This window comes from Dermacentor albipictus, chromosome 1 (genome assembly GCF_038994185.2).
Source record: "Dermacentor albipictus isolate Rhodes 1998 colony chromosome 1, USDA_Dalb.pri_finalv2, whole genome shotgun sequence".
Classification (NCBI taxonomy): domain Eukaryota; kingdom Metazoa; phylum Arthropoda; class Arachnida; order Ixodida; family Ixodidae; genus Dermacentor; species Dermacentor albipictus.
Window position 1 is genome coordinate 274969288 of NC_091821.1, and position 12359 is coordinate 274981646.

General features: G+C 43.9%; 1 protein-coding gene across 1 annotated transcript in view; it reads left to right on the forward strand.

Annotated features, from left to right (window-relative positions):
* Positions 1-12359, forward strand: part of Ide (Insulin degrading metalloproteinase) — a 316112-nt gene that overhangs the window by 233397 nt on the left and 70356 nt on the right. The window contains exon 21 of the mRNA XM_065440616.1: positions 8699-8810. Within this exon, the coding sequence (XP_065296688.1) occupies positions 8699-8810 (112 nt within the window). The remainder of the gene's footprint in view (positions 1-8698; positions 8811-12359) is intronic.

Below are 12359 nucleotides of genomic sequence, written 5' to 3' on the forward strand. Positions count from 1 at the left end.
GGCGCTTTGGGATATTGTGAGATTTGTCGAAGTGTGGCATTTGTGGAAACATGCTTAACGTTATAACAGGCTATTTGTCAAAGGGTGTATTCCGTGTTAGAGTTAGAAGTGCTCTCTCTAGGCCATTTCTGCAAGGAATGGGGGTGCTACAGGGTGGCGTAAAAATGAATTCGTAAAATGAATTCTTTACACTCATCAATTCCTCGTACAATGTTCTATTCGATATACGTTGATGACGTGCAAATAGGTTTTAAATCGTGCAATCTCGCAATTTGTGAACAACAAGTTCGGCTTGGCCTGAACAGGGTGTCAAAATGGGCAAGTGAAAATGGGTTCAAGTTACATCTGCAGAAAAGCTCCTGTGTCCTATTTACAAGGAGGAGAGGCCTAGTCCCAGATGTTGATATTGAACTCAATGGACAATGCATCCCTCTGCGCACAGAGCACACATTTTTGGGTGTCATACTTGATTCAAAACTATCCTTCATATCCCACATTAAATATATTAAGAATAAATGCTTAAAAACAATGACTCTTCCTAAAGTTCTGTCACATACAACATGGGGTAGTGACAGGAAGTGCCTCATTAACTTGCACAAGACCCTCATACTATCTCGTTTGGATTATGGTGCTGTAGTCTATCACCCCGCCGCACCAAGTGCGTTAAAGATACCGGATGCCGTTCATCATTTAGGGATCTGCCTGGCTACAGGTGCTTTCAGGATGAGCCCTGTACGAAGTCTGTATGTGAAGTCAAATGAGTGGTCACTAAACTTGCAAAGGTCATACTCTAGTTTTACGTATTTCCTCAAAGTGCTTTCGAATTCTGAGCATCCTTGTTACGCATGTGTAAATGACATGACGTATGCTGCACTGTTTCATAATCGCCCAACATTCAGAGAACCCTTCTCGCTGCATGTTTGGAGGCTTAGTGAAGAAATGGGTACATCGCTTCTAGAACAGTCTAAAGACCCCAGCAAGGCCATTACCGCCGTGGCATTGGGTAATTGTAGAATGTGACACGTCATTTGTACAAGTCTCGAAGCACGCTCCACAGGAACACATTCGAATGCACTATTTAGAACTGCATGCGAAATACTCATGCACAGAATTTTACACGGATCAAAGTTGCATGCGGGCATGTCCTATGCAGCAGTTGGACCATCTTTTTTGGAATCCGACGTTCTGCACCCACTAACGAGCATCTTTACTGCGGAGGCCTATGCATTATTGTCGGCTGTAAAGCATGTTATGCATAAAATTAATGTAGGCAGTGATATTTACAGATCCATTAAGCATAGTCAAGGCTTTAATGTCGCCACCAAAGTACAGAAATTCTGTAGTAACAGAACTCTATTCACTTTTGAGCACTGTTTATGCTTCTAAACAATGTATTGTAATATGCAGGATTCCTGGCTACAGAAGTGTTCAGAGGAATGTGCTTGCCGACGAACTCGCTACATCTACAGCAACGAAACCTCGCAACACTCCTATAGCTGTCACAGATATAGACCTGAAACCTTTCCTGCGAAGAAAACTGAGTAGCTATTGGCAACACCTTTGGGATGCTGAAACCTCTAACAAGCTTCACCTAATAAAACCTCAATTAGGCACTTGGCCATCATTACGCACTCCACAGCGAATGATTTTAGGCCTCTATACAGCCATGCACATATTCACTCTGACATTGACCACAAACTCGACTACATTAAACCATTGTCTGGCGCTCTTTGGCCTTCCCTGGTCCTTGCGCCATAAAACCCCATTAATCATCATCAATTACTTGTAATCAATTTAGTGATTTAACAATTACAATGTTTACTGGGTCACACTCACTATAGTTCAGTTACTGTTTTCAGTAACCAATCACATATAACTAAGGTGTAACAAACGATGCACACTTCGAGGACCTGATTTTGGCAAAAACTAAAGTAAAATGCCAGAGATGGTGCCAGGCAGAAGCCTCGCAAATACACATGTTCAAACAGGCAAGCTCGGCAGCTTAGTATTTGTTTCCTTATTTTGTTTTCACTCCACCAGATGTTGGCCGATGCATTGAACAGGTGCTGCCATGTCTCGATAGCAAAGGCCACTTAGAATATTATAGCCACGAAATCACATATGGATGATTTTTCAGCTTTTCATTTGCCCACCCGGGAGTGTCTTTTCCAAATCCAAGCAGCAATGAAGCGTTGCACATTATAGAGGACCCAGATCCTGAGCAGCCACAATCTTGTCCGCAAAATCCATATACACCGCTCTACCGCATGCACATCAAACGAACTGGCTAAGCTCTGTGTTGTTCCCACTTTTTCCTCCCCAATAAAGTTTTCAGTGTCGCTTTTGATGTCTTCACAACTAAAAATAAGGAAGATGACTGACAAAATATTTTAAAAGCAATTACTAGTACAGATAATCAATGTATGAAATGACTGCAGAGGACGCAGTGAAAGTGCCAGTCCAGCTCATTCTGTTTACTGCATCTATGCTGAAGTTCGAAGAAAAGTAACGTAGAGGTAATCAGGTAATCGATTACCATTGAGTTATTATGCAGTTACTTTCGTGGTGCAGTAATTGGTGACTATTAGATTGGTGACTGTAATCAGTTACATTTTTGAATGAAGTAATTGTACTTGTAATCAGTTACTTTTTTGCTGTAACATGTACAAGTCTGGCATATAGTGACATGCCGTTTACTTATTTTAATTCTGCCAATGTCATGATGGACCAAATAACTGAAAGAAGTTTATCATATACAAGCCTCTCAGTTGACCGGACATTCAATTGTGAACGGCATTACATGCATGTATTAGATATAAATAAGCACCGCAAGAATTTTGTATTTCACTTTCTCATGAAAAGAGAAAATATTTGGTATTTGACTCAATATATTTGATTTGATTCAGAAATATGATTATTTGCACACCCCTAATGTAGTACATGTAAAGAAAAGTATAAGTGAAAGGCAGGGGGCTTAACCTGGACTGAACGTGGTTGGCTGCCCTGTACGAGGGAGAGAGGGAGAAAAAGTTTTAGAGATGGAAAGAAAGTCAAAAGCTCATATGCAATAGGGTTGGCAATGTGATAGGAGCGCTGTGTAACAGGTGTTCACTCAATCCAGTTACCTCTACGAATCACAGCTGCGCTTTTGGGGCCTTCTGCAGCTGTTAAATGCGAGTACATGCTCCCAAGATCTTGCTCAATGAGAAAAGTCTTCTATCTCACTGATTTAGTGCGGTGTGGGGGACGAGCCTTTTATTGTCTAAGGACAGGTACAGAAGATGCTCTACTGTTTCTTTGCAACCCCAGGCATTCTAATTGGTACAGTCTGCCCTTCTTACAAGAATTATTGGGCATTTATGGTAGCAATGCCCAGGCGTAAGTGACAAGGTAGTTTCTTTACTTTGGGGAAGACCAGGTAGCAGGGGTAGTTGCATAGAAGGGTAGAGTGAATGTAAACGATGGCGAGTGAAATCAAGTGTGTACCACTTCTAATGCAACCCAGCACTTAAAGGGCCCCTCACCAGGCCACATAGCAAATTTTGGTTGTACACTGTAAGTTGTTACCTGTCCCCTAGGGAGTGTTCTGCTACAAGAATATTTCAGATTGGTTCATTAATAGCCGAGATATAAGTTGTTACCTGCCCCCTAGGGAGTGTTCTGCTACAAGAATATTTCAGATTGGTTCATTAATAGCCGAGATAGAAATATTTCAGTGCTGCAAACCCACAATTTCAGGAGGCAAGTGCCACTGCCAAAAGGATACTCTCTCCACTTGCCCCATCTAGACTCTGCAAGTGAAATCTCTTCCCTGCATTCTCCCATACCAGAGCTCAAGGATCGCGTGACGCATATGTCACGGACCTTGCCTTCATTTTTCTTACCTCACTTTTTTGCTGTGCAGCTCACTTCCGCTTATAGCGTCGTACCAACACCACCTAGATAGCAGAAGGCCTGTTTACTCCAATCCATGACGTCACACTACCTGGCCCAAAATTGCCATTGACAAGGCTGGAGTGATGGATGCGGTGACAGGAAAAACACTGTTGCCTACTTGGGAGCATCCCCATTAGATTCTACGGCAGTCAGGCCAGGTAACATGACGTCGTGGGTCGGAGTGGAAAGGCCTTGGGCTATCTAGGTGGTGTTGGTCATGCGTGAGCTGTTGGATTTGTCTTGATTCGCACAGGGCACGATTTTGTTTGTTGTGCACGAGAACACCTGACCAGCAATATAAGTCAGTGCTACACAAACACTGAGACAGACACAAGCTGATCACAGAGCATGATCACGTGCTGGAACACGGTAGAAAACGACAGTTTTGGTGTCTGCGCACGGGACTGCATGACAGGGGAACAAGCAGATGAAACGGAAGTACATCTCTCTTGCTGCGGTACGAAGTAGAGCAAAAATGCAGATTTTCAGTTTTTGTGTTTTATTATTTCTTTAAACTTTAATTTGTCTATTTAAGCAACAGATTACACAAATAACTGATGTTGCCTTGAATAATTCTCGAAGTGACGTGTCACTATGAGTGACGTCACAACACATACCCATGTACATGGGCACACTTGCACATATACGTCAACCTTTCGGCTTGGAGTGCAGTGCCTACGAGGAGAAGGGCAAGCAGCATTCAGTTTAAAATTTCAGCTTTTGCCGCGGCGCATAGCGATGTAATACTTAGCAGACACGACCGTTAGCACCCATTGTATGCATGGCACTCGTCAGCTCGCAATGGCAAGGTCTGGTGAGGGGTCCTTTAAGCAAGCTAGCACATATGACATTACAGAAAAGGGTATATACATTTACTGAGTGCCGAATAGCTTCAAATGCATCAGGAGTGTTGCCAGTCTTTTTGACATACCAATGCCAAACTTTAATGCCTTCAGCATCTAGCAGATTCATCCTGAGCCATTGCTGCCAGCATAGGCAGCATAAGCAACAATTTGCTTTCGCAGCACCACAGAATACTTTTGAAGACTTGTTCATGAAGGGTCCCTGAAATTACATTTACATCATATCTAAGGGAATCATTTAGACATAGAGACTCTCTCTCTCATGGAATGTTCTCACAAAAATTTCATGACAGCATGCTACACCGTAAAACTTTGTTGAGATGTGCTGGAAAAAATGCGAGAAATAATATGCTAACCAGGAAAACATACCATCCAAAGTCACTAAAAGTTTGACAGACTGAACTGAAGTTGACTTCCATGCAATGTGAAGCATTGCGCGAATAGTTGCAGCCCGAGTCGCTGATGTGTGCTGAGCTGGTGAGGCCTGGGCAGCCAGAGACGCATTGTCATTTTTGCAACTGCGGCAAGCTTACTGTTGTGTTCCTCGAATTCGGCCTCGGTCAGCAGCTACTTAGAGCTGAGCATTTTGGCAGAATGTTTTGACACATCCAATTGGTGCGAATCATCGCAACATGAGATGCTGACATGCATCCAGCTGGTGAGGCCCAAGCGACCCGAAACACACACTGTTGTTTTCCTATAGTCTAGTGTTTTAAGATGTTGACTGGAAACGAAAACAAAATCGAGCTGTTGGGTGATGCTGGAATGCGATGCCTATGATGCTGCCAGAGTGAAACATGTCACTTCACACAGCCTTCAGCAGGAAACGGCAATTCATTTGGATTATCGCCTATTAAATGTGTGCAGTATGCATCCAACAACACTACGCCCCATGGGCTATAAAACAGATAGTAGAAGACTCTTATCACAAAAGGTTGTTGGCAATAGCTGTAAATGCGGCGTATCACAATCCAGGAGGAGATTTGCTGGTACCGGCATAGGAAATAGTATGTGAACGTGTTTTCATGTGAGACAGGGCGGTGAGTAATGTGAGGAAGCAGCTGTGGCGGCCAGCTGTGGTTCTCAGTCACATGTGCATCCTGCCTTTTCTTGTTTGCATAGTATCTAGTGGCCAGAAAGAAACCTGTTATGCGATTATAGTTCGGCGATATACTGACCATTGGTGCTGAAAGATCGTGTTTTCTGGGAATGCATGAGCTGGTAAAATATGAGCGTAACTATTCATGTCATTTCTTGCGTTCTTCATTGTGAACATTGATGCCGCGAAAATTGTGTGTAATGGGATCATATCAACGAGGTGCTACTGTAGTATTATAGGTGCATGTGATTAGAAATTGCTTTCTTGCATGTTGTAGTGATTGGCCTCAACTCATGTACCATGTGGCAGCTGTGTCCTGCCCCATGTCCAGTGTCGTCTGGTTACATCAGTGCATGTTATCTACTTTTGGTTGGCTTGGAGCTAGTGTATTCCTGCATCTCTTTCTGATGCATTCTTTCTTGCTACTGGGGTGATTGTGGCTTTAAAATGAAGCTTACGTGCAGTGCTCGCATATTCTACAGTATACGCTTATTGTAGTGCACTTGCAAAAACACAAGTGATCGTTCACAAGCATCCTTGAGGAGGGGTGCAATGCTGGCAAGCTACAATGCAGCAAGTGGATGTGAGCAGCAGGCAGGCTTCTTTCTTCTGCCAGAAGAAGACGTTTTATATTTCTTTTTATTAGTAACTTCTGCTTTTGCAATTGTGGCTCAGTAAACTCGGAGGCTCTAACTTACTGTACAGTTGATCGTTATACATGTTTCTGTATTAACGCAAAGGCAGCACTAGAAGTTTCTAGGCTAACAGCAGCACCATAACACACAGTGTGTAGAATGAAAGGAGTCACTTTCAGTACAACACATTGCACTTTTGGGACGCTGGCTTTCATAGCTGAGCGAGGCATAAATATTGTGTATCTGCTCAAGAGATAACTGCACATTTCTTGCATGACTCAACAGAGATGCACTAAATGCGGAAGCTTGTACATTTCTTTACCTGCCGTACGCCATGGACTTGGCCTGGCTGTGTGCGACATAAAGCAGCAGGTGGGTGGATGGGTGGGTAAAACTTTATTCGATCTATTTAAATGGGCCCTTAGATGTCCGGGAGCCCCCTGGCCAACTTCCACCAGCCAGAGCGGCCTCCCACGAGGAAAAGGAAGGGTTGGGAATAGGCTCTGCCGCCATTGGCTTGGGGCAGCTCCACAAACAGTGGAAAAGATCTGCCCGGGGCGCTCGGCAGGTGATACATTGTGGGTTATGGATGCTGGCAGCCCAATGTTATGTTTGCCAGAGATTAGCACCTTACCACACTGTCTTTGCTTCTTTAGCCATTAAGTGCACAGGCATATTGTAATGTAACATGCATCTTCAGCACTGTAGCTGGTGGAGTACATTCCATTCTGCTTGTATAGTAACTGCAAGGGAGATGCCTAAATGCACCATTCATGCCTAATGTTTAGATGAGTCTAGAATAACCAAAGATCATACTTTGGCCTAGTTTTAGATGATTCCAGATGCTTCACTGGCACACACTGGCTTCACTGGCACTGGAGTGTGCAAGCATAATTTTTGCAAAGCAGTCAATGAAACTTTAGCAATGATGTGATTTTGCACAACAGAAAAGGTGGCAGAGCTTGAGCAGATGGAAGTCCCTTAAGTCCAGATGTGTAATTTGAAGATGTTCATTATACTTTTCGATGCAGTGGTTTGGTTTTTTATCTTTATAGAGCAGAAAACTTATCTAGAATAACTAAAGATAACAATTTGGCCTACTTTTAGAGGATTGCAGATGCTTCGCTGGCACGCACTGGCTTCACTGGCACCAGAGTATGCAAGCACAATTTAAACAAGCCAGTCATTGAAACTTTAGCAATGATATGATTTTGCACAACAGAAAGGGTAGCACAGCTTGAGCAGGTGGGAGTTCTTGAAGCCCAGATGTGCAATTTGAAAATGTTTAATGCGCTTTTCAATGCAAGGATTTTTTGTAATCTTTATAGAGCAAACTAATTTGAAGACCAACACACTGCTGGCAGTTTTATTGTTTTTGCCATGGTAATGACTTCTCACAACATAATCTGAAATACAGTCAATAAAATAATTGCAGAGTGTTGCCATTGCACCATGTGGTGAGTGAAGATTGGCAGGGATTTGACGAAGTCAGAGGAAAACATGAACAATCTGTGGAGGGATATCGCATGTTCCCAGCTATGTGCATATAATACTTGCATGACAATATGTGAAATATAAGAACATGGCCTTTATGTACCGTCATGTATTTCATGTATTGTCATGCATTTCTTTTTTTAGTGTACTTCCCTTTTCACTTTTTTCTACATTTATTGCAACTTTCCCTTACCTATTCTCTCTTCATCTATATCTTTCACATGGTCGTGGAACAATTCAGGTGTCCACTGAGTAGTGAGGCCGCTACGATGCTCACGGCCCGTCATTCCCTAGCTCCTTTCCCTCTTTTATTACAACAAAACTACTACTACTATGAAAGCATTGTCTTGCATCAATTTGCTGTGGTTCCTTCGCCATGTTCAAAAAGTGTTGCAGGGCCCCTTTAATGCATATATATATATATCCTCACTTTTGTATTTAAATCTTTAGTTTTGCCTTTTGCAACATGCTTCATATTCACTGTGTGGCCCTTCTGTAACATTTTGCTACCATTTTTTGCAAGGAGCAGCCTCCCCCCCCTCCCCTTACTTGTGCACACTATTTCTTGTCAATATTCTTCGAGAGCTTTAGGTTGCTGCTGCTGCTTTGTGCAGAAGCTTCCCCCTGCAGCTGGATAAAGTTTTGTCTGACTGAAGTGTTGCCACGTGCAGCATGCCTTGGAGCTGGTTGGTATTGTGGAAAGAAGCCTGCAGACCTCTGTGGGTACCAAGCCTCTTCTTCCAAGTGAGCTGGTGGGACACAGGGAGCACCAGTTACTTGAAAGTATGTATATTTCTATTTTATCAACACGCAGATTTTTTAAATTAATTTTTTAATCTGTTTGAAAATTTCACAGCACCGGGATTCAAACCACGGTCCTCTTGCACGAGAGGCAGATTCTCTACCTCTACGCCACCGCTGCAGCCATCAGAGTTAATGGTATTTGATCCGCACCGATGGCACCGGCTGTTAGAACCTCAGCGCTGCCACCAGCTGTCGGAACCTCAGTGCTGACACCCGTTATTGCAATCGGACCGCTGGCGCCCGTTGTTGCAAATGGGTCGCAAGCCCCAAGGGTAGCGTTGGCCTGGCGGCCTGGGGCACACTGGAAGCATCCGAAGGTCCTAGCAAAGCATGAGGCGACTGCTAACAGAACAACTTGTTTATCTAGCATCGCAAAGAGCGGGCGGTCAGGTCGACCGAAGTAGAGAGACGGGAGAGCACGTTACTCAACAGAAGAAATCGGAGCCTCTCTCCTGGCGTCCGGGGGCAGCTGCTCTTATACTCTCGGAGTTGAGAGCAAGAGGGAAGGTCATGGGACTACGTCACGTGACGGTGGGGCACGGACGGACTGAGAGACACGTTGGAACAAGGAGGTGACGCATCAGACGGGCCGGCGCCGGTCAGACCTCCTCGCTTCACACTGGGGGAGCTCCTCTCCCCGGCTGCCGCGCTTTGACAAGCGTGGGCACACACACACACACGCACACACAAAGACACGTGGCACTGAACATGCCGGGACGCGCTCGGCGGGGATGCGTCGCGGCCGCTCCGAACGGGCCAAAATGTCCGCCGCTTTGAACGAAGCTCCGGCGTACGTTGCATCCGCGCTGGCTTTACCGCGCGTCGTAGGCGAAACGTAACAATGGAGAATACCTTAGTAACTTGTGATTTGCTGATGATATTTATTTATTTATTTATTTATTTATTTAAAATACTTTCAGGGCCCAAAGGCACTACAGAAAGGAGTGGGAAAAAAATTAAATGGCAAGGCGTGCAGCAAAAAAAATATATATATTACAAGGCATCTTGTAAAGCGATCTTGAACTTGTGGTCATCAGTTATGCTGGCACTTGTGGAGGGAAGGTGGTTCCATGCTACACTTGTTCGAAGAACAAAAGAGTCATTATACAACAATCTTGTGCAACAAGAAGGCAGACCCACCTTAAGCGATGATCGGTCCTTGAAGATATGTAATGAGGTGGATGAAACAGAACGTCCTTCATTTCGTTGTTATAATAATAGATTTTATGAAAAAGGCTAAGGCAAGATGAATTTCGACGCAATGAAAGGTCAGGCAAGTGTAGGGTTTTCTTCATAGATGTGACACTGGAATGACATGAAGAATTCGATAAGATGCAACGTGCCCCGCGATTCTGAATGGCTTCAAGAGTTTGAGTGAGTGTAGCTTGAGTAGGATCCCATATGGCGCTTGCGTACTCTAATTTAGAACGTACCAACGTTTTGTAAAGTGTTAACTTCAGGGACCATGGGGCATCAAAAATGTTTCGACCCAGATAACCAAGCATGCGATTCGCGTTGTTCATTACATATTCGACATGGATATTCCACGATAGATTAGAAGAAATGTGAACACCAAGGTATTTATAGCTGTCAACAGATGGTAATGGAATATTATTGAGGCAGTAAGTACGCGGACAATGATTAGTGCTGTGGCGAGAGACCTGCATACTTTTGCATTTAGTTGTATTAAGTGTCATGAGCCATTGACTACACCATTCAAATACCCTATCTAGATCACGTTGCAGGTTGAGATAATTGGCATGGTTGGTAATTTTCTGGTAAACCACGCAGTCATCTGCAAACAGTCGGACAGTTGAGGAAGAAAGGCAAGTAGGAAGATCATTAATATAAATCGAGAAGAGCAGAGGGCCCAAAATGGACCCTTGCGGGACACCAGATGTTACGGCAGAATTAGGTGGAGAGGTCGTTAGCTGTCACATACTGAGTACGGTTAGAGAGAAATTCATTAATCCATGCAAGTACACTGGGGTCTATGTTAAGTTGATTAAGCTTGAAGATAAGTAGTTTGTGTGAGACGGAGTCGAATGCTTTTGCAAAATCTAAATATATGAAATCGGTATCAAACTCATGACCTGCGATATTGCCTTGCTTAGTAACTCGGGGGACCAATAGCAATGCATGCTCACTGACCTGGAGAGGCAAAGCAGAAGGATGGGTCTAAAAATTAATCTGCAGAAAACTAAAGTAATGTTTAACAGTCTAGGAAGAGAACAGCAGTTTACGATAGGTAGTGAGGCACTGGGAGTAGTAAGGGAATACATCTACTTAGGGCAGGTAGTGACCGCTTAGGGCAGGTAGTGATCCAGGTAGATTCGGCTCATGAGACTGAAATAATCAGAAGAATAAGAATGGGCTGGGGTTCGTTTGGCAGGCATTCTCAGATCATGAACAGCAGCTTGCTATTATCGCTCAAAAGAAAAGTGTATAACAGCTGTGTCTTAGCAGTACTCGCCTACAGGGCAGAAACCTGGAGGCTTACGAAAAGGGTTCTACTTAAATTGAGGACGACGCAGCAAGCTATGGTAAGAAGAATGATGAGTGTAACATTAAGGGATAAGAAAAGAGCAGATTGGTTGAGGGAACAAACGTGAGTTAATGACATCTTACTTGAAATCAAGAAAAAGAAATGGGCATGGACAGGACATGTAATGAAGAGGGAAGATAACCGATCGTCATTAAGGGTTACGGACTAGATTCCAAGGGAAGGGAAGCGGAGCAGGGGGCGGCAGAAAGTTAGGTGGGCGGATGAGATTAAGAAGTTTGCAGCGACAACATAACCACAATTAGCACATGACCGGGGTAGTTGGAGAAGTATGGGAGAGGCCTTGCCCCTGCAGTGGGCGTAGCCAGACTGATGATGATATCTCCATTTGTTTAGGTAAAAAACGAAGTCTTGCATGTGAGAGCATAGGTATGACCTTAAACAGTGAGTGACCTTAAACAGTGACCTTAAACCTTTCCAAGTTTAGGTTTATAGTAACAAAGAGCCTGAGTATTAATGTTTAATGTATTTAGATGTATTTTTTGTCTTTATACCTTTTCTTTACTTTGAGTGTATTAGTAGTGTGACGAGCATGTGATGCCCCCTCGAGCATAATGTTCGTTGGCCTGCCAGGCTCGGTGGGCAGCATTGGTCACCGCACCAAATAAACACCGACGAGCACAGCTGCTACGCGGTCAGTCATCGTTCATCACCACCACGCTGCGGAGTGTCTCTCTAACGGTGGGTGCCTCGAACCCCCCCTCGTTCACAAACCCAGCGAATCGTGACAAGCTGTAACTGCGATTTTTTTTGTTAAAGTGTCGCTGTATCCTACCTATCATATCTAGCTGAATGTCTCTTTTACTTCGTAATTACTGTTTCTGCATCCCTTTTTCTTACGTATGCCCCCACCCCCTTATGGAATACCCCAACAGGGGCCTTTAAGGGCCAATAAGTGATGATGATGATGAATTAGTCAAACCACAGAAGCAACATATTTAGTCTCACAATATGTAAAGCAGTTT